Raw genomic sequence first — 24,110 nt, 5'->3', positions numbered from 1 at the left:
GTAAATCCCTCTACTTTCACTATTTTAAGAGTTATCGCAGACTGATTATTCCCGAGTTGGATTAAGATGGCTCTAGTAGTTTTTCAAATACATAAATACCGTCACAAACAAATTAAAACTCCAAAAATGTTTCAAAGTTATTTAATTCGCATAAATTTATAAGTATGTATTATTTTAACCTAAATAATTTCACGGGACAGGAGTAATTTTTGGTATCTAATCTATACAATGATACATTTAAATCTTAAACATATAAGACAAACATGGCTGATATTGCTGCCAATACTGCTAAAAACGTGGACGCATATAAAATAGCACATGTTGTTTGCATCCATGAAATCAGTGGACCTATCGACAGTGAGATTACCAGTTGCGCTATGAATACCATACTGCTAATGATGGCCACGTCTGTGCCTAAGCCGCGCGCTTGCTTAAGCGGTACCGATTCACCATTATGCATGCGGAACTAGAAGAGTCAAGAAATTACCTATGAAAGCTTTCTGAATTTGTAAGCCATTGTTTGAAGGTACTTACACAATCTTTGGCATGATAATTGGCCACCAAAATGTATGGTATTGTGAAAATTGTGCCGTATAGAATGCCGGCCGAGGTGCTGAAGACGATTACACCCCACTTGGTTGGCCAAATGGCCAATACCAACATGCCGATACCGTAATACAGAATGCCTGTGATATAGACAACCTTGGTACTGAAATGGCAAGAAATCGTATGACATGACATTATTTATTCCAGTTGTATGTATATGTATGTGACTTACCCGAATAACTTCCTTAGCTTTGTTACTGTAATTGAGTAAATGGAGCAGGATAGAGCATACACCGACATGCCCCAGCAGCCAAACCGCACGCCAGCCTCATATAACTGCGCTGCTTCAGTACCGGGCAGAGCCTAAATGAATAAGTAAAGAAAATCTTTAGTTAAGTACGTGCAAATAACAAATCCGGTATGTGGGAACTCACTGTTGGATCACCATTGAATACTGCTTCGCCCACAAAGTCCGTAAAGTACAAGCAATACGTGACATGTCCCATCCAGCAGAGCAGGTTCGTTAAAGCGAGTATTCGCATTGACTTCGGCATGACAAAAATACTCTTCAAGTACTTAGCCAAAGTGATTGCTGTATCCACGCAGTCATCGAGTTCAACAGCCATGGTGCTATTGTTGTGTGCGTTATTCGATTGTGATGGTTCGTTTGCTTTATCTGAACCATCCATAGATGGTGAATAACCGTTTTGATAGCTTTCCATTGGCGCTATTGTGTCATAATTTTTCTCTTCTGTAGCAGTTTCTAGCTCCAGCGCATCAGTCTAAATTAAACAAGATCTAGATTAGCGCAAAGACCTAAATTATAATATAACAGCGAAAAGTTACCTCTTTAATGTAGTAGACAGCATTGTTCTTTTTACTGAGTTCCTTCTTAATAGCTGCCGCCGAAAGTGGTCTCAACATTTCGTCACGCTCGATTAACTTTAGCGGGATCTCACGGAACGTCGTAATGGTCACAAAGTAACAAATGATGAATATAATGGTTACCATACCGAAAACTGTTTTAATATTACCACCCAGTGCAACACCTATAACCAGTAAATACGAGCGTAGTTAGCACACTTAGAAGTCGTATATGAAAATTTAAATATACAAACCAAATTGCGTCTTCTCCCAGTCGATACCGCCGATAGCATAGCCAATGGTACCACCGAATCCCGCCAGCAGTGAAAAGGTGGTGAGGCCACGAGCTTGATCCTCGGGTATACAAACGTCCAGCATGTACGTACGAGCTGGTGTCTGACACGTATCTGCATTCAAATCCAACATTACCATACCTATAATGGTCAATATTGCGGCAAATTTGAAATTGGACGGTATTGGTCCCTCTGCATTGTCCACTTCAGTTGATTGCAAGGCAGCCGCAACTGCATCATTCATGGCACTTGAATTTACACTTGTCATATTATAGCCGATATCACCGAATAATATGCCAAGGTCCTTTCCGTACGGTACCAGTATCAAACCGAGTAATATACCCACGGAGAGAAAAGTAATAATCGGCCGACGTCTTCCCCAATTAAGCGTACAACGATCACTTATCGAACCCAATAGCGGTGAAATAAAGAAACCGATTATCGGAGAAACACCCCAAGCCATGGTCATTAGTTTGTGATCAATGCCTATCTGCAACAGAATCGGCGATACGAACGACGTTTCGGCGGCATAAGCGAACTCAATGGCCATTGCTATGACGGCGAGTCGAAACATTTCGAAACGTGTCTTGCGACGAAAGACATGGGAGTAGTCGTGTTTCTGATTAAGTGCATGATTCTCGCGTGACTTCAACATATACTTGATCATGGGATTCTTCGTCGACGACATGCTGTGCTCGCTAGAGCCTGTAGCTACGCCCACCATTTTTGTAGTTTATTTGGCCTGTTTGCGAGTTGATTTTCTGATGAGCCAGCGACCTGAAAAAGAAAAACAAAAATTAATAAAAAATTGTTAATTTTATACTTTAGTTCTAAAGTACGTCTCTGGTCAAGATTGAATTTGATACAAGTTCGCAAACCGCACTGCGGCAATATGTTTCATTCTCTTTATTAATTGAAAGCGCCCTGTTTAGGTCAAACTTTAGCTTGGCTCACGCACGTCTCTTAATTATCAACACAAACAAGTGCACCCTTTGTTTGAAATGAGGCGAAGCGAGCGAGCTAACAGTACAAACATATGCGGTGTAATTGATTCTCTACGATTTTAATTCATAATTTAATCTATGAGCATTTTATACGCAAATTGTATATAGTATGCTAGGCGCACTCTTTGAATGCGGTGACCCGCTTAAATGTACATAAGTGAGCTAATATTTATACCACATGCTTAAGGCACATAATAAGAATACTTATATGTAGGTACATATGTATGGTAGGGTGAGCTACAAACATAGAAAAAAAAAACAATTTTACAAAGGCTTAGTTGAAGAAATCACATTTAAGATTTGAGCCTGATTTGAGTTCGTAAAGACTACGTCAAAGTGTTTACGTAGACACTAAAAATAAAATCAATATTTCTGCCTTGCTGAAATAGAAAAAATGTTTGTAATTAATGTTTTACGTACCACCCTAATATACACTTGACATATGTATAGGAATTTGGTTTATGAACTGTCAGCACTATGAGATTACGGATGAATTAAAAATATTATATACTGTAGATAGACGAGTTTACAGCGCGATTTGAATTAGTTCACATAACACTAGTATAAGGTCTTATAAAAGAATTGTGTCGAGTGCGAATGGCGCTTGCAGGGCATTAGTAACACATATGGACATACATATGTACATATAGTAAGAGCACGTTCCTCATCTGACAGCTTAATGCCATTTACTAACATTCGCCCACAAGAATTGAATGTGACTTTTTCTTTGATAAATATTTATTTTATTAAAAATTTAATAATTTAGCAATAAACCTCTAATTACACGTTGAAGATTATGGCTCCATATACACAATTTTTAGTATGCAAAAAAATTCTTTCACCACAACCGATTAGACGCATGACTTATTTAATACTAATTTTGAAGCAATTAATAGCATACAAAATACATTTATAACTGTTCATACAGTGGTCTACAAATACTACACAATGTGCACATTAATATGACATACATATTGTACATACATACATAGATATTTTGTTGTTCCAATCGCAGCGATCAAAGCTTAGTCCTTGTTAGACAAGAAATTTCATACATATGGTACACTATTTGTTAGATATTTACGACTATATATAAACCACTATTTTTATTAATATAGATTAAAATTTACAATTTTTAATCTATCCAGACCCATAAATAACACTTAGTCGTCGAAACTAAAACAATAAAAATTCTACGATAAAAATACTTACAACACTACTGAAATGACCGCTTATAACTATGCTCAAGGTCAAACTTTTGTATTGTTATACCTCATACAAATATTTATATGTACATTTTCGTTATTGTTTAAATTTCTTGTTCGATGTTACCTTTTGTATTACGGTAAATGTAGAAAAAAATGGTGATATATTGCCATTACTATGCAACGAAAATTCGTTCATAATTTTCTTGTTCGTTGTACTGTTACATTAAGAATGTATTTGGGTATTGCATAGTAAATATTTATATGTGCAAAATCAATTTAGCTGATCTTTCTTGCTAATAGTGTCGCAGCAAAATACTTTTTCGTTAAAATTTGTTTGCAAAATTATTGTAGGTGTATTAACTTAATGAATTATTAAAAATTTCATTACATTTATTTAAGTTTAAATCTAAAATTCTTCGTGGTACTAGTTTATCAGCCGAGGAACAAGTAATAATTATAGGAATGCATGGAAGCGGTTCCAAAATGCTTAAAAACCCCACTAATTATGGTACAGTGCGTCGCAGCGGACGAAAAACAACATTGATGAGCGGTGCGAAAGGATGATTCGACGGCTAGTAGTTGCGGACTTGATAAGCAGCGATCAAATATGGACCTAGTTAAGACAGAAAATCACAATAAATATAATTTTTTCAATTATACATAAAAATCTGTTTCTGAAACACACCTTCATGGCACCTAAACCAACGCTAAAGAAAGACACAATAAAGCACATTTGAGGATTGCCAATAAATACCAATTCTGTGCCGATGAGTGATAGAATACAGTCTTTAGTGACGAAAAAAAATTAAATTTGGTCGGCCCAGGTCATTGCAAGAAATATTGGAGAGATTCGCACCAGGAACGACGGTCCTACTATAAGCGATGTTTTGGAAGCGGTACCTTGATTTCATGGGCTGCATATTGCTGCTATGGAAAGCTATCTACATGTTTTATATTCACTCAAATGAACGCTAATATCAAGGTAGATCGTTTGGACAGCAAGTTAATAAAATTTGCTGGCAATATTTATGGTATATAACTGGACATATCGAAAGGATAACGCTTCAATCCACACGAAGAACATCTTTAACGACCGGAAAATTACGGTATTACAATGTGCAGCATTGAGTTCGAACCTAAATCCTATTGAAGATCTCTGGTGGAACCTCTCTGCTCCTGTTTTCCAAAACGGAAAGCAGTTTGAGACAACACGTCCCCTTAAATTAGCCATAAAGCAAGAATTTGCCAATATTTACTATTCCACAGTCATTAGTAATTCGAAGATTAAGCGGCTTAATTTAGTTTTAAAATATAAGGGCAATGCTACTGACTATAAAAATAAACATTTCTTTCAGTTAAACTCCAATGTATAGGATTTACTGGTAAAAATAGTAAAATTCACATATAAATATTTACTATAGGCCTAAACTTAAATTATGTTTTATACTGGAACAAAAATTGAAATTTTGTAATTTTTTATTTTGTTGTTCTGGTAGTTGAACTTACGTTCCATACTAGTATTAGTAAGTAGTTTAAAGCACATTTAATTGTCTATTGGGTATTTTTTACGAATGATTGTGAATATATATGGTACACATAGTACAATGTTTGTGGTTTGATCTCTATCACGACATGCGGCAGCATACAGTTAAAGTTATTCACAATTTGTTTGCACACTTCTCGCGCCATAGCAAATCAATCAGCGGCATTCAGCATAATATAGACAATGTAACAGCATAGACATATATATACATGTAACATACATACAAATATTCATAGTTGTTGATTCCTATTGAAACTTGTTGCTATTTGGTTCAAGTTCGATGACATGCTGACCAACAGAACTTGATCGGTTATTAATTAGAACTGTTGATTGATGGCAAAGTATTATATTCACTTCTTTACATATACATACTTACATATATATATATATTAGGTTGGCAAATATCTCCCATCCGCCTTTTTGTCTTATGAATTTCGCGGCTATGTATAAAGCGCTACATCTTTGATAGGTTTTGACATAACCTACAAAACGACGCTATGCATGATAAGCTGGATATTGCGTTCAACATTGCTATTATAAAGTTTTCCTTCCTTAAAGGCAAATCCGCTAGAGAAACGTTCCGTGAGAGTAATGGTGTTTCTATCACTTAACATCGAGTTATACCGGCATGTGGCATCTCGTGATATCAACCAGGAGATAGGAGTTAGTCACCAAACCATTTTAAACCATCTGCAGAAGGTTGGAAACACAAAAAAGCTTGATGTTTGGGTGCCGCATAATTTGACTCAAAAAAACCTTCTGGACCGAATCAACGCCTGCGATATGCACGGAAACGGAGCGAACTCGACCCATTTTTTGAAGCGGATGGTGAATGGCAATGAAAAATGGATCACATACGACAATATCAAGCGAAAACGGTCGTGTTCGAAGGCCAGTTAATCGTCCCAAACAGTGGTCATGCCGAGATTGACGGCCAGGAAGATTTTGCTGTGTATTTGATGGAATTGGAAGGGAATAATCCACTATCAGTTGCTCCCATACGTCCATCTACTGCGAACAACTGGACCGCTTGAAGCAGGCGATCGACCAGAAGTGTCCAGAATTGGCCAACAGGAAGGGTGTAGTGTTCCACCAGGACAACGCCAGTCCACACACTTCGTTGATGACTCGTCAGAAGCTACGGGAGCTCGGATAGGAGGATTTATCGCATTCTCCATATAGCCCGGACATAGTGCCAAGTGATTACCAACTGTTCCTGTCCATGGCGAACGCCTTTGGTGGTGTAAAGTTGTACACAAAAGAGGCTTGTGAAAAGTGGTTGTCCGAGTGCTTCACAAATAAGGAGGGGGGCTTCTCCGAGGGGGTATTATGAAGTTGCCGTCTAGATGGAAACTGATGATCGAACGAAACGACGTTTTTTTTTACCTAAAAACCCAATACCTAATAAGGTTTCTCTTCTGAAGAAGTTAGAAAAAAATAAATCCATACTGGAAAGCTGCATATGATACAACTAAAATTTAGATTTTAAATCTTTATTTTGGGTTTTACTGATTGTATCTACATATTTACATATACATACTCTGAACCCAGCACGCGACTGCTGAAACTTCAGTGTATCGATAGAATTAGCTTGGAAATCAACACATGTGGAAACTCATTATCGCTTTTTATATGAAAGAGCGGAATTAGCACTCGCGCACAAGAGTTTCAGTTAGTCTTGTCAATTCGCTTTTAAGAAACAGAAGTCTCTGGTAGCTCTATTTGGTCACTATGATTTAACTGATAGTGGACTGTAAGTTCATCGAATAAAAAAACAACGGCTAGGCTGGTTAGGTCATGTTGTTAGAATGGACCAAAGTGCTCCAGCTCTGGAAGTGTTCGATGCAGTACCCGCTGATGGAAGCCGAGGAAGAGGGAGACCTCCACTCCGTTGGAAGGACCTGGCTTCACTTGGTATAACCAATTGGCGCCAAAACTATTTTATAGGATATTACCAAACCTTACTTGCTATTCTTCGTATTACCTGGAACCGGCTTTAGGTACTTTAACAGACACCAAGAGAACGGAAGCTAGAAAGAAATTTAGCGGCATTCAAAAGAGATTACCTAGCATAAATACGAATGTAACCATGTGTCAAAAGCGAGAATATATACAAATTTGAAAAAAAAAAATTATCACCTTAAACCCTCATGCACCCAATTAATATTACAAATACAAAATCAATGCAAATGCACAGACTGTTTTGACCTAAATATACATACATACTATACATGAATGCATATAGTACATAAAAATGTATAAGCATATATTGAATGTAAGCAAAAACACTCTTATCTCTGTTCATATGTGATTACACATGTACATATATACAATTCCATGTAAAATACAACAGTGTCTGTACGTATGTTGGAGTGCTTAATAATCTTAATCCGAAATTCAATAAATTAAAACGCCTTCAAATATCTTTAAATGCTTCGCATGCAATTATATTCAAATAAACCACTTTATAAATATAATTTAACAAAAATATTGACAAACAATTCGCACAACTCAGATACGGAAAGACATACAAAAATATAAATGTAAACATTTCTGGCTTATCATTGAGCAGCGAATAAAAAATGTTGCAAAGGCACTCATGAACACAGAATTCGCAAGAAAGTGCAAAGTAGTGAAATTATATATATATATATATATATATATATATATTTAAATATTCACATACATATATATATCACTACATACATACCTACGTCTTGAGTTTCATTAGGTTTAATAAAATAGTTTGCTTGTCCTATTGATGACAGACAAATAGATGTTTGAAATGGAAAAAAATGTTTTATTAATTTTACACAACTGACAGAAGCGGAATGCATAATTTATATTTATTTATGTACATATGTACACATTCGTATAGTTGGCTTCTTTTCATTCACAACACCCAAAGGCGCACAAGAAGTGTCGTTATGGGCGTTGCTTGATGAATAGAGATCAGCTTACTGTTTAAATTGAAATGAAGTGATGAGCCATTGTCTGGCTTTCATCAATATTAATGCAAATATTTGTACGTGTGTGAGTGAAGCCATATTTAGCTTTCACGAGCAGAGAATCCACGGGCACATTTGAATTTATCATGAACTTTAAGTACATACTAGTATATACCTACATATGTACATACGTGTTTAAAGATATGTGGAGCAATACTATTTTACCGATTACTATTTAATGTGGACACAAAAGCCGGTACTTGTATTCATTTAGCACTATCCGGTAACATATACATATGTATTAGAAAAAACCTTTAGACTTGGACACATTCCGGAGGTTTGGAGGCAGATGAGAATGACGTTCCTACCTAAGCTCGGCAAGAGCTCACATGTCGCCGCCAAAGATTTCAGGTCCTACCATTTTTCCTATTTTACGCTGAAGAAACTAATCGATCGGTACATAAGGGGAACGATACCTGGAAATCGTCTCTCTAAGGCGCAACACGCTTACTGTAAAGGTAGGTCAGTGGTCAGATTTGCATATGGTTGTCACATGGTTGGAGAAGGCTATCAGACACAAAGAATATGCAACGGGAACCTTTTTCGATATTAAGGGGGCTTTCAACAACGTATTGCCGGAAGCGGTAGTCAGATCCCTGAATAGATTCGGAGTTGAATCCAACCTTAAGTATCGTTATCTCTAGTCCTCTTGGCGACAAAACAGTCGTGGCGGAAAGGGGCCCGCACGTGTGCCGGGATGTAAATAGGGCTACCCCCCAAGAATGGGTTCTCTCAACTCTGTGAGGAAATCGCAGGAAATTACAGCGCTGATGAGCTTGCTAGGCTAGGCATGTCGGTCTCATCTACAGTGGAATGGGAACAAATAGTAACCCCAATATCCTCTTGCGATTTGCTTCTGAATGAATGGTCTCAGCTGAACTGAGCAATCTTTGGATAGTCACTAGCACCTGTTCCGTCGATAGATCCTTCTGGGCCAAAGTAAATCGTAAGCGGTTAAGGGAACTCTTCGTCCTCAGTAAGGTCAATATTTTTCTAATCATAGGATTGCAACGGAAACCTTTTTCGATATTAAGGTGGCTTTCAACAATGTAATGCCGGAAACGGTAGTCTCAGATCTCTGAATAGATTCAAAATTGAATCCAACCTTAAACATCTTCTTATCAGTCTTCTATGCGATAGAACGGTCGTGGCGAAATGGAATCCGCACGGGTGTCCCGGGATGTAAATAGGGTTACCCCCCAGGGAAAACTTTCTGCGAAATCGTGAAGCGTCGGTTGGTGGGTAGGAGTCGCTGGAGGAGAGGTGCGGTGAGTTTCTTCCCAAACAGACTAGTTTGGATGTCTGGCCACAGCGGAATCGCAAGAAATTGATAAGCTGATGAGCTTGCTAACCTAGGCATACCGACATCACCTACAGTGAAATGAGAACAAATAGGAGCACCAATCAGACAGACATATTTTTCTTATTTGCGGATGAAGATATGTTATAAAAGGGAAAGAACAGACAAAACTGACTTAGCCGTAACCGTCTAACTTCACTTTTCACATGGTATGTATGGTCTAGCTTTCAAATTGTTACCAAATATCTCAGTACATTCGCTTGCTCACAGCTATACATACATATACATACATATATTCCCATTTTTTCGGAGAAATTTGTTTAACTCATTAACACATTTATTAAGTCAAATATTGATTTCAATGACTTTGCCAAATTATGCAATTATTTGTTGAAAATATACACAGACATACACATGTATATTAAAATGCTATATATACACAGGAAGAGTATGAAAAATTAGATAATAACGAATAAAAGACCACAACGTTTAAGTAACAACATTTTAGCTACAGACATATTTTTGAAACAAAATTCTGGTATACTTAAAAATTTAAATTCAACCTAAAGCAATAATTTTTTTAAATATTGTTCACACTTATTGTAGCTAAACCGAAGATATTAACGATATAACTGTTTTCCTAACTACTGCTACTGAGAATAGCTTTTAAAATATCTTTACGACCTCAACGCATTGCACTCGAAACTACAGACATCTCCGAAAAAAAAGTGCGAAAACTAAAAAATATATTATTTGTGATTAGTTTTGGGAAAAAAAGTTGAAAGATTAGGAGGTAATCTAATTATTGCTACCGATATGATAAATCTTGCCCCATTTTCGTTATCGGTGATTACCCTTTATTGCCGCAGTATTTACGAATTTCTTTATACGCTTATGTGGAACTAAAGAAATTTACAATTTTGTTTACCAAAAAACTCTCAAATAGTTAGTTGTAATTAAGTACAAGTGGTTTCCAGTTGCAACCACGATCTTCACGTAGTTCTCGGAGTTCTAAGGTTCCTCTATTCATTTATTCTTGAAGTAATTGTGCTTAAATACGTACAAAAATGTATTTTTATTCTGCCGACAGTAGCTTTTGCTTTCAGCACTCACTGATAAGACGAACCGGTTTCCATTGAATTATATTCGAATACCTTTTCATAATTAATAGATCAATATGCAATACATGCAATGTTGTGTTTATCAGTGATTGGCATTAGTGTAAAACAACAGGTTATCTCGTTGCCTCAGTAGTGCCGCATCGTCAGTAAGTGTTTAATGCTACTTAATTGCTATGCAGCATCTGTGTAGAAAATCCTTGAATACGCTATTAAACAGCCGCATATATTTTGGCAATTTCAATATCAACAACATATTCGCATAAATTAAATTAGCAACATTAAAGTTTATTTTATTTATGAACTTCTCAATGTGCAGCGATTTGGCTACTGCCATTTTATACATTTACATTAATTTCATCATTTACAGATCAAATCAAAGTTTTGATACAATTCGTTTAGCAATAAAATTTGCGATAAGGCTCAACAAACAAGAGCATACTCAATGACAAAAAACTTGAAAATGAAAATCATGATATTTTTGAAAATATTTGATTTTTAAATGAAGGAAATCAAGAGGCTCAATATATGTACATATTAGTAACAAACTTCAATAATGCTATCTAAACTATTGGATAACTATTTAATGTAATGAGAGCCACTTTCTACTATATAACTTCAATTTCTAAACATTTGTTCACTGGGATAAAGGTATATTTGTTTTCACAACTGTGAATCATCGATTGATCGAGGGATCATTGATCGACAAAGCATGGAACCGTGAAAGAAATCGGAAGTATTACGTAAATAGTCAAAGAAGCAGTTGTCAAAAATACAATATTGTTCTATAATATTTACAATTCTTGCGAAATGAGTTTACAAAAATGATAATAACTTAAAAAGGTTAAGTATATGCGTGAAATAGTTTAAATATGCGCATATAAATGCTCGAAACATATGTAGAACATCTGCTTCCAAGTATCCACGAGAATATTGAAATATTATACCGTTTCTACTAGACTTTTATTTTCGTTTGATATTTGGCATTTTTATACTCTCGCAACAAAGTTGCTACGAGAGTATTATAGTTTTGTCCACATAACGGTTGGTTGTAAGTCCTAAAACTAAACGAGTTAGATATAGGGTTATATATACCAAAGTGATCAGGGGGTGACGAGAAAAGTTCAAATCCGGATGTCTGTCTGTCCGTCCGTCCGTGCAAGCTGTAACTTGAGTAAAAATTCAGATATATTAATGAAACTTGGAACACGTGTTCCTTGGCACCATAAGAAGGTTAAGTTCGAAAATGGGCGTAATCGGACCACTGCCACGCCCACAAAATGGCGAAAACCGAAAACACACAAAGTGCCATAACTAAGCCATTAATAAAGTTATGAAAAAGTTATAAAATTTGGAACATAGCACCGCATTAGGGTAGGGCACATTTGAATGTAATTTTTTTGGAAAAGTGAGCGTGTCCCCGCCCCCAAATAGGTTTTTTTGTATATATCTTGCAAACCTATAAAGCTATATAAACCAAACTTTCTGCAGTCGTTTCTTTTAGCCGTTTCCTTATACATTCCAAAAATGAAAGAAATCGGATAATAACCACGCCCACCTCCCATACAAAGGTTAGATTGAAAATGACTAAAAATGCGTTAACTCACTAAAGAGAAACGTCAGAAACACCAAATTTTACATAAGAAATAGCAGATGGAAGCTGCACTGAGATTTTTTTACAAAATGGAAAATGGGCGTGGCGTCGCCCACTTATGGGTCAAAAACCATATCTCAAGAACTACTCGACAGATTTCAATGAAATTCGGTATATAATATTTTCTTGACACCCTGATGACACCCTGGTTCACAACTACGCCTACTTCCCATATAACTCAATTTTGAATCCTTCTGATTCGTTCCCTTTATAATGTATACATAAGGAACCGATAAGAATAGCAAAATAAAACTTTACACAAATACTGTATTTGAGCTGTGACATCACTTGTGGAAAAATTGTCAAAATCGAACCATGACTTTTCAAGGTCCCTGATATCAAACATGAAGAACTCAGTGCCTAAGGGTAATTTTTCACCGAAAATATAGGTAGATCTCTAAATAAATTGCGAGAGTATAAAATGTTCGGTTGCACCCGAACTTAGCCTTTCCTTACTTGTTATATGCCATCTCTTAACAATTTCTTCGACAGATATTTTTTATTTTTTTTTTAATTTACATTTTTATGTATATAGGCGTCATTGAAACCAAAAAATTTCCTGTTAAAGACTTATTTGCAATAATTACGATTGTAAAGGAAAATTTTTTTGCAGGTTATTTTAGGTATAAATTTAAGGCATAATATTGAGATATTTATACATACATATGTATGTCTATATCTATATAGGCATGTTTTGAATACAAATTATTAATATAGACACGATAGACATATAAGCAAATTTAATTATTGGTTTTCATTTAAGAATGAAAAGTATTTCAGCAATAATTGTTGTATTTTTTGTAGTTGTGGGAAATAAAAATTCCAAATTGCCAGTACTCATTGTACTCCAAATGATTCGTTGCGATGCAATCTGATCTGGCTTGTTGTGCCTAACACACATTGTGGCCTTCTTCAATGAGTTCAGTTTCACTCTCAATTTCAGATTCCTGTCCCCTCAATACCTTATTATGAACAATATTCACCTCAATATTCACTCTTAAAGCGCGATTAGACATGGCACATGGCATATTTTTTCAACAAAAAACGGTTAATTTTTAGTAAGATTGCTAACCAACCAACTAATTGAAAATCACAATTGTACTAAAAATATATTTGGTTTCTGATTTAGTGTTTAAACCTTCTGACATAATATAAAAGTTTCAAAAAAATTACAAAATTTCAGAAAATATTTATCGTAAAAATTTCTCCAAATTTTTAGCGGATTTTGGTGTGCCAATAATCTTCAGCGAGACACTTTTTATTTCAATAACAAATTTCGCGATTTGATGTTCAAACCTTGTGCAACATTATTATATACTACATATATATGTATGTATATATGCAGAAATACCCACCCGACCGCAAACAAGTTTGAACACATTTTAAGGAAAATCGTGCGCGTTTACGTGTTGATAGGCGAAAAATTAGTAAATATTTGCAGAGCAAGCAACACTTCGTAAGCGGAAATTCACGTTTCAAAGTTACTTTCCATGAAAAGTGAGCAAACGCACTGAATGGCTTTTCAAAAATCATAAAGAGCTGTTTCACACATGTCGACTCCTGTTGCGGCAATTCTTAGATTATAGGAGAGGGGGCGACGAAGAGCGTAGAAACGGGCAAGCCGATATCAGTCTATTTTCATACAACATAACAACGGGTTAACAGAACGTTTAATACATTCGCAATTTGCATGGTTCAAAATAAAGACAGTTCAACTTCTCTAACTCGTATCACTATAATCCACAAAAAAATTCGAGTTAGAGAGACTTGGAGTTTTGGAAGGTAATTTATATGAAATTTGACTTCTCTTTCCATTTCGTGAGTTCAAGTTATGAAGAACTTCGAGTTATAGACGTTAGAGGCTGAGGTAATTCTGAACCGATTTCACCCACCAAGTTACACTAAATCCAGGATTATAGGTTCATATAATTTAGTGAGATATTAGAAGATATTAAACGATATATACGATATAAAGTCCATAAACCGGAAGTTTTAAAATCCTAATATTAGGTATATACGAGCTAGAGGAAGTAATTACCCAATTTTACCCATTTTTAGCACAGAAACATATTATTATTTGAAGAAAAAGGAAATTCGGAAACCATAACAATATTTGAGATATTTACCGATTTTTTTGATGAAAAATGAGGCACTGAGGTCAACAGGTTCGGTATCTGGGGTCTTGAACTGTTATGGTCCGATTTTGGAAATTTTATACAAACGATGTTATTTTCACTGGTGCTTGATTTATATATAGTTAAGTTTACGAACCAAATACAATGCAATATTGTGTTACATGAGAGAAGGCGTAGTTTTGAAGTTTCAAGTACTTCTTGAAATATGATTTTAGACCCCACCCCCAGGAACCACCACGCCATCCATGGATGCCCCACCTTATAGTGTTGATATGTACTGAATTTTTTTAATTTTCCACTTAAAGACATTTTTTTGCTGAGCCAATGGTTCGATTTACCCAAATAATACAAATCTCCTCATGGTGCCAAGGCTCAATTGTACAAAGTTTCATTAAGATAACTCAATTTTTACTTAAGTTAACGCTTGTACGAATGGTTGAACAGACAGACAACCGGATTTCAACTCTTCTCGTCATACAATAATTCAACAATAATAAAATAATCAATTTGATATAAATAAGTACGTATATAAATCCATATCTAACTCGATTAGAACAAACTATTGGACTCTGTTCAACATGTTTCGATTCTCAATCATATATACCTTATCTGTTAAGTATGATAAATGACTAATATAAAAACAGAAATTCCAATAAAAAAAAACTATTGGATTTAGCCGAATTTGACGATAGTTTTATGTTATATATGCCACACTTCACAAAGCATTGCGTCTCTTCAGAATCATAAAAATAGCTAGAATAAATTATTACATTCGGTAATTAGGCGGTACCAATTATAAGATAACGAAATGACGTAAATTAGTAGTTCAGTTAAATATTTCGAAAGAGTTATATTTATACTCTCGCAACAAATGTTGCTAAAGAGAGTATTATAGTTTTGTCCACATAACGGTTGTTTGTAACACCCAAAACTAAACGAGTTAGATATAGGGTTATATATACCAAAGTGATCAGGGTGAAGAGTGGAGTTCAAATCCGAATGTCTGTCTGTCCGTCCGTCCGTCTGTGCAAGCTGTAACTTGAGTAAAAATTAAGATATCTTGATGAGACTTGGCACACTTATTTCTTGGCACCATAGCTTTCGAGCCAAAATCGGACCACTGCCACGCCCACAAAATGGCGAAAACCGAAAACACATAAAGTGCCATAACTAAGCCATAAATAAAGCTATAAAAATAAAATTCGGTATGAAGGATCGCACTATGAAGGGGCATATTTGGATGTAATATTTTTGGGGAAGTAGGCGTGGCCCCGCCCCCTACTAAGTTTTTTGTACATATCTCGCAAACCAATAGAGCTATATAAACCAAACTTTCTGCAGTCGTTTTTTTTAGCCACTTCCTAATAATGAAACAAATCGGATTATAACCACGCCCACCTCCCATTCAAAAGTTAGGTTGAAAATTACTAAAAGAGGGTTAACTCACTAACAAAAAACGTCAGAAACACTAAATTTCACATAAGAAATGGCAGATGTAACAAAATGAAAAATGGGTCAAATGGGCGTCGCCCACTTATGGGTCAAAAACCATATCTCAGAAACTACTCGACCGATTTCAATGAAACTTGGTTTGTAATAGTTTCCTTACCTCCTTATAATATGTTGTGAAAATAGGCCAAATCGCTTCACAACCACGCCTACTTCCTATATACCAGAACTTTGAAGACAATCTGAATCGTTTACTTTGCAATATATAAAGTAAGTACTAGTGAAGATATCGATGCAGAAATAATATTATGGTTTCCAACTTTCAATGGATTTTATACAATATATATGACGAATATGTGGGTCAAATTGTGTATTATATAATATAAATAAAGTTAAATAAATAAATTGCGAGAGTATAAAGTGTTCGGTTACACCCGAACTTAGCCCTTCCTTACTTGTTTTGTTTAATTTTACTTCAAATGTTTATTGAGGTTTGGGTTTTCTTATGTGAAGTTAGTATGGTTAAGAGAATGTAAAGCCGGGTATCGGGCGTCGTCGTGTTTCTCTTTAGGGGTTACATGGGTTTTGCCCGTTAAAAAGGCTTATTTTCAATATATTTTTTTCTATGTAAAAAAATATTTATTTATTTCAAACTTTTTTCTGTCTTATAGATACATATTTAAAGAATAATTTCTGAAATTTTCAAAAAAAAAATATTAAAACTCCTCCATTGTGAAGTTATTTCCGGTAACCCTTCGGAAAAAAGGTGCGTCCGCATTGTCATCATAACAGCTGACAGGATCATCAAAAATGAAAAAACCAAAACAAGTGCTTTAGGTAAGACCATAATCTCGCACCGAAGGAAAGACAAAAAAGTGAAAATTGGAATTTTGGCAGACATTTTTCCAAAAAAAAATAAAAATTTCGGTCAAATGACATTTTGTTTTTGTTTTAAATAGTTGTAATTGAAAAAAAAAATAAAAGCCTTCGTTCAAGCACGAGTAAATTGTATCTCGAATACCTGTGCAAAATTTCATCAAGATCGGTTGAGTAGTTTTCGAGAACATTTGACAACCGACTTTGAAAACACGGTTCCGAGAAAAACGCGTTTAAAGTTTGGAGTAACAATAATACCTGACTTGGAGCGTACACCTTCCAAAGGCTGTATCTCCGAAACCATTATTCGGATCGACTTGAAAATTTAGGATAATATTCTTGAGATATTCTTGAAAATTGATTTTTTGAACCCACGTAACCCCTTAAGAGTCATCACTATGTACTTTTCAAAATTTTCGACCCTCTTTGGGTAAGGGAAACCATGAGAGAATAATTCTGTTATGAAAACCTTCTCATAAAATCCATAATTTCTGATAAAATCAATCCCAACACCACCAAGTGTTGTAGATACTATTGTTTTGATAATTTGTTATTTAATAACATATTTATGTCGTTATATATGGTATATTAGGTATGCTCCTAAATAACGTATGAAAAATTTCATAGAAATCGCGTGATAATTTTTTTTTTTTTTGAAATACTGAAAATTTAATTAAAATATTGAATTATTAACTTCTGAAAAATTACCTTCTTTAAATGTTTCGAAATTTTATTTGAAAATTGTAAAAGTTGAACTCAAAGACAAGACTTAAATTAACACTCTGCCATTTCCAAACACACACTTTAAATTTTAATCAAAACTAAAAAATATAAAATTTTTATAATTTTTATAAACAAATTATTATGAAATAAAAAACCACACTGAGTTCGATAGATACTGCCAGCAGTGAAAGAACAACAGGTATAAAAGTAGTTAAACTCTAGTGCGCTGTGTTTAAATGGCATTTCAAGAGTGTTTTAACTAGACTGAAAAAATTTACATAAAATGAAAAACATTTTCAATTCGCTAAGTTAATGTGAAAATATTAGGAACCTTGTTTTTAATTTCTATAATCCCTAACATTTTTAATCATTATGTACAAAACTCAAACAATGAATTAAAAAAGTTTTTGCTTCTAATTTTACTCACCTTGGTAAGGGAATACAGCAGTTACAGCAGTAAATATAAATATGTCGTATATATACACCAATTTTCACTTGTCTTGTTCGACTTTAAGTTCTTAAACCAACACTTAATTTGATCGATTTAACAACACTCACGAAACTACGTTCACTAATGGCCAAGGTAGTCTTTTGTGTTTTGAGCGCCAATAATATTGTCAATTGTTCCACGAAATCTATTGGTTTCCGTTTACATAGATTATTAAACATAAAATAGATTTGTAATTTCTTTAATTTCGACTTGAGATTACGATCCTTCGCCAGTGCGACGATCTCGTACTTTGTATGAGAACTTTTGAATGCGTCGAATGTATATTTCGGGTTTCTTTTGTTTCGATAGCGTGGTGGCACTTTCATAACTCTGACCATACAAGGGGCGCAGACAAAATCACTTTACACTCACAAACCTTTATTTGAGTCAAATACTGAAATATTTTGAAAAAAAAAAACAAATACGCACCCGTAAATTACGCAATTATTATTATTATTATTATTTCTTTAATCACACTTATATGAGATCAACTATTTCTTTTTACTATTTCGGGTGGCTGTCTTTTCGCAAATTTGCATAATTTGTCTGCTCACGTAGGCAAGGCATGAATATGCCACTTGAAACAAAAATTTATAAATTTTCCACCAGTATTTTCCACACAACGCAAATTTTTTTTGCTTATTTCATTAAAGTTTGCTGCGACCTTAGTGATTTTTCATTTGCAACAATTTTTATTTTTTACAAAAATAGACACTTTTACGGCGTCTCGACGTCAATTATGCGTTCGCGCGGATATCAACACAAATCAGTCGGCATTTATTTGTATAGATTTATATATGATTTTATATACTATATACTCCGAAGGCACTACACAGATTTAGTATATGTATACACACATATATATATATATATGTATGTATGTCCGTGTATCAAGTTGGTTTGGCTGGACCAGCTGACTAGCGTTTGGCGTTCTTCTTGTTTGGTTCAACGATCCACAAAACGTCCGTCGTCGGCTTTTCGATCTTTTATGCTGCGTTGACTACTGAACGGCTGCAAAAACTCTTTACGACTGCCTACTCGCTCATCGCGCGGGCCGATTTATGCTTTTTCAGCTTTCTGCAGCCCGCTCGACGTGCCATTTCGCCACTTCTCCCATTCGAAATGTTTTCGTGCTCGGCGCTTGGCAGATAGTCGCCTAGATAGGCGTTGTGGCTTTGAGCGTACAGCTAAATAAAATTGTATAGATTCGCTCACGAGTTTATAGCGGCGAATTTAGTTGGCTGATAGCACGTACTAATAGATACAAATTGAAATTCGAGATAATCTTCTTACCACAATTGAAATATTATCACAAGTTAACCGTTGCTAATGAATATCCACAAATCATATATTTTTAAATTTAAAGCGATTTGTTGTAATCATTATTTTCATTGTGTGGGAAAGGTGTTTATTAACCATAGTCTCATAAAAACAAGGTATTATAGTTGGTAGTTGGCAAACTGGCAAGCCTCATGTGAAGACTTCTCATTTCAGTTTTATGCAGCTACTTACATATCTTTCTTGATCCCTTGTAACATCAAACTTTGCCATAAAGCAGATTCTGATTAAAATCATCAGAGTCGGCCCAACACTTGTAGATCTTGGATTTGTCGGTATCATGTCCAAACTCCTCTAATTTGTATAGTTTAATCGTATGCTCTCAAGCAGGAATATCTCGCCTTATACGAGTATATATATCGATGTATCATTTTATAATTTTTCTTAGATAATCAGAAATCTGAAACAATTCCCTTGTAACCTAATTAAATGCTGTTAGTGTATTTTAGTGAGTTTCTTTTGTAATGGAAAATTTAGATAAAGAAACAATGATATAGACTAAATAGCGCAAGGCAATATAAGTACATAGTAGTATAAATCATATTTACAAGAATGTCTATTACAGTAATCCTCGGTTAAATTGAATTAAAAAATTTAATAATTTTTAGTATCTGTAATAAGCAGGTATACCATTACCGGAATCCCAATCAAATAAAATAAATACCGCTTATGGCACAACTCCATATTTTTTTTATTTAAATATTAACACTAACTAAGTTTCTTTTGAATCATATCTTCCTCAACTATAAAGAAAAAAATAATATTATTATTATTTCTGAAACAAAATAAATATAAGTCTAATATTTCATATTCGAACTCATATGAACTTCATTCCAATAAATTAACAATAAAAATCAATTTCGTTTAAATCCGATTTCTTATAACAAGCGGCCACATATTAGAGTTCTACTGTACTGCATATGAAGAGAACTATTTCAAAAAGCATTTCAAATCGTTGATATCTTATGTTTTCAGAAAGCTAAAGTAAACTATAGTAGTCTCTGTGTCATATATATACATATATGTATATATTTACACACACATATACATATATGAGGGTACATAACTATATTTTGAATTGCAGATAAGCGTCCCAGTAGGTCGACTCTTAAACATTTGCTGCATGTACACAACATGTGTGTGCCAACTCACAGTCAAAGTTGTATTTGTGACAAAAATTTCCACTCAGTCATTAACACTCCATATAAATACGATTTTACACGAATTAAATCAAAGCGATTTTCAAAAATTCCCGATTTTTCCCAACTATAAATACTAGTAATTAACAAATATTTGTTTACTAAACCATTTTAATTACAGTGTCTTCGTTTCAGCTTTTTTTCCTTTGTAAGAAAGCTCCACATATAAAGCAGCAACAAATTTGAGCGTTGAATACAAGAGAGTATGTGATTAACACTATCTCTCTCTCTCTCTCTCTCTCTCGAACTATAGTTGGTTGTGCTAGTCTACTATTTTTTATGACAGTTGTTTGTTTGATACACCACTTTTTTATGTGTGTTTTTAAAATTTTAGTTAAAATTTTTCAAACCAAATTGTAAAATATGACCCCTTAAGGGGTTACATGGGTTTCGTGGATTCAAAAAATCGATTTTTTTGTTTTTTAGCTTATTATTTTCTACAACACCACAAGAATATTGTCCTAAATTTTCGATCCGAATAATAGTCTCGGAGATACAGCCTTTGGAAGGTGTGCGCACCAAGTCAAGTACTATTGTTACTTAAAACTTTAAACGCGTTTTTCTCGGAACCGTGTTTTCAAAGCCGGTTGTCAAATTTTCTCGAAAACTTCTCAACCGATAATGATGAAATTTTGAACAGGTGTTCAAGATACAATTTACTCGTGCTAGAACGAAGGATTTTTTTTTTTTCAATTACAACTATTTAAAAAAAAATGTCAAGCAAATTTGACCAAAATTTTTATTTTTTTTGGAAAAATGTCTGTCAAAATTCCAATTTTCACTTTTATGTCTTTCCATCGGTCAAGTACGAGATTATGGTCTTACCTAAAACACTTAATTTTGTTTTTTCATTTTAGATGTTCCTGTCAGGATTTATGCTGACAACGCGGAAGCACCTTTTTTCCGAGGGGTCATCGGAAACAACGTCGCAATGAAGGAGTTTTAGTTTTTTTTTGTTTGAAAATTTCAGAAATTTTTCTTTAAATATGTATCTATAAGACAGAAAAAAGTTTGAATTGAATAAATAATTTTTTATATTTAAAAAAAAAAATTGAAAATGGCCCATTTTGAACGCGACAATATCCATGTAACCCCTTAATCCTCCAACCCTAGATTATTGGATGCCTATTTCTCTCATATTTCAGATTAATTTTCTCATTCTTTCACAACAAATCGAGACATATCTCTATGCGTCTATAAAACCACGGCTACTCAACTCCAAGACTCATATGTTGCCAAAACTCCAGCTAGGGTTACGTGATGAACATTGACAACTTATGATGGTCAATTGAAATAGCTATAAATATCCATATAGCTGATTAAACAAATGTAGAGGTAGAGCTAGTCCCTAACAAATATTATTTGGAAGCAATTTCTGATACATATTGCAAGATTTGGAGAGAATTTACCGATTAGTTCTGTAATTTTCGATTTTCTTCGTTCTCAACTATAGAAAATATTAGATTTTTTAATATCTATAGCTTCCACCTTATTATTTAAAATACGATAAGATTCTACAACCACCGGAGTATCGGATTTCACTAGATTTTCAAGAGACCTTCTTCATCTACAGAGAGAATTGTCTCTGAACGTCAATCAATGTTTGATTTAAGGCTTTTTGAGGCATTTGACCGTTTTATTCGCAGAGGACTTGAGGAGACTGAGTTTAATAGTTGAGACGTGTGGCGTTCTCATCCTTTCTTGCATTCGAAAAGCAATCGCCAGTGTATATATGGATGACAAATTTGAGATTGCTTGTTGGTTTCCACAATGATTATAAATCAGTACGGTCCCATAAGTGCATTTGAGTGTTCAATATTAATTTCTTTCTTAACAGAATACAAGTTCTGATCGACAAAATGTCTCATTATACTAATTGCACTTACATCATTATTGTCGCGATAGACACTTATAATTATTAAGTAATGATCAGAAATCACACGAACGTATGTATGTACGTAAAAGACCTAGAAATTACTTAAAAATATTGTAGAATTTTAATATTCAACAACTCGTTTAGTTGCAATAATCATAGTAGTAAATTTTCATCAACTTGTTATTTAATTTATTCTTAAAACATTTAAAAATACCTGTATATAAGTGTATACCTCCTGAGGGGCATATGCTGAGTTATGAATTGAACGAAGATACGATAACAATCGCTGAACTGTGACACGCTCCATAAATTCTTAAAGCACACACAAACATAGACATAACTTTAAGTTTATAATTTAATTTGTTTGTATGCATAACGTGATAAGGTACTTTAATTGACGAATCATTACATAGGTTTTGAATCGTGATGTAAAATAAAGCGCAATCAAGTGGAAATTTCTATGTGATAAACATTCAAATTTCGTAATTTCATATGCAAACGGCAAGTAAATACAAAATGTTTAGGTCCATGTAGATCCACATCCTACTCACGGGTCCATTACGAACATCACTTAAATCATATAGAAGTGATGCACATCAAAAGCAGGACGAATACAGCGACTGGACAAGTTCTGATTCCAGTGCCAATGCGTCAAAGCTATTCAAACATTTCTTGCTCATGGCAGATCAGTAGAAACTTTATTTTCAAGATGAGATACTTGTTAAACGTTTACCTTGGCAAAGCGCTAAAACTATAAAGATAGTATCACTATTTAACAAAGTCATCTGTAAGATAGTTTGCATGGCAACAGAGTTTATAGTTTTATTAACCCACAGATGAAAACCTCTTTAAACATACATAGATCTTATTCCCCTGCCTCTCTTTTTAAACATACACAGTTCTTATTTACCTGTCTCTCTCTTTAAACATACATAGTTCTTATTCCCCTGCCTGATTTTGCACAGTTTAAACACTTTCTTAGTATTATGATGGGTTTATATTTTGTTTTTGTATACTCCACATGAAAGTGAGTTCAGTTTTTTGTGCCGTTGTTAAATTATGTCTAAAAGCAATTGTGGAGCAATTCAAGATGTATATATCTATATGGCTAATTGTAAATATATGTATGTTTGAGAGGGCAGTCCAAAAAGTAGTTAGACTTATCGCCTTCATGATACCTATTGCAAGAAAAATTTACTATTTATATTCTCTACTATCTACTATCTATATTCTCGTTGACTAGTGATTTTGATTTGATCAATTTTTGATTTGATTTTCGTTCTTCTCGTTCAAGCTAGATACTTTTGGGATCACCGTAGTAGTATATGAAACATGTTTTGAAAAAATTGAGATGGGTCTAACTATATGTAGGTGGATTGTTTCATTTAGGTCTAAAGAATGTTATCTCTTCTATTTTTTTTTTTAACTCTTTTTTGAGCAAATTTATTGTTTATCTTTCCATTGATAAGCACTACACAACAAAATA

The 24,110-nt window shown here is 34.3% G+C and overlaps 1 protein-coding gene across 1 annotated transcript; it reads right to left on the bottom strand.

Moving 5' to 3' along the window:
• Nucleotides 1-125: 125 nt before the first annotated feature.
• Nucleotides 126-19,274, bottom strand: LOC105216314 (proton-associated sugar transporter A). The gene is made up of 7 exons (XM_054233314.1): nucleotides 18,149-19,274; nucleotides 1,665-2,480; nucleotides 1,393-1,595; nucleotides 981-1,328; nucleotides 779-909; nucleotides 535-709; nucleotides 126-466 (listed from the first exon to the last, which is right to left on the bottom strand). Exons 2-7 carry the CDS (start codon nucleotides 2,425-2,427, stop codon nucleotides 245-247), a joined length of 1,842 nt encoding a protein of 613 aa, XP_054089289.1. The 5' UTR covers nucleotides 2,428-2,480; nucleotides 18,149-19,274; the 3' UTR covers nucleotides 126-244.
• Between the last annotated feature and the right edge of the window lie 4,836 nt (nucleotides 19,275-24,110).

The sequence above is a fragment of the Zeugodacus cucurbitae genome, chromosome 6, assembly GCF_028554725.1.
Source record: "Zeugodacus cucurbitae isolate PBARC_wt_2022May chromosome 6, idZeuCucr1.2, whole genome shotgun sequence".
Taxonomy (NCBI): domain Eukaryota; kingdom Metazoa; phylum Arthropoda; class Insecta; order Diptera; family Tephritidae; genus Zeugodacus; species Zeugodacus cucurbitae.
This window is presented reverse-complemented; position numbering and strand designations above follow the sequence as displayed.

Excerpts from the sequence above, each read along its gene's own strand:
- LOC105216314 (XM_054233314.1), bottom strand. The coding sequence starts at position 2,427 with ATGGTGGGCGTAGCTACAGGCTCTAGCGAGCACAGCATGTCGTCGACG. Across the intron at positions 1,329-1,392 it reads CTGTCTACTACATTAAAGAG|ACTGATGCGCTGGAGCTAGA; the intron begins GTAACTTTTCGC and ends TGTTTAATTTAG. Across the intron at positions 467-534 it reads ATTATCATGCCAAAGATTGT|TTCCGCATGCATAATGGTGA; the intron begins GTAAGTACCTTC and ends TGACTCTTCTAG.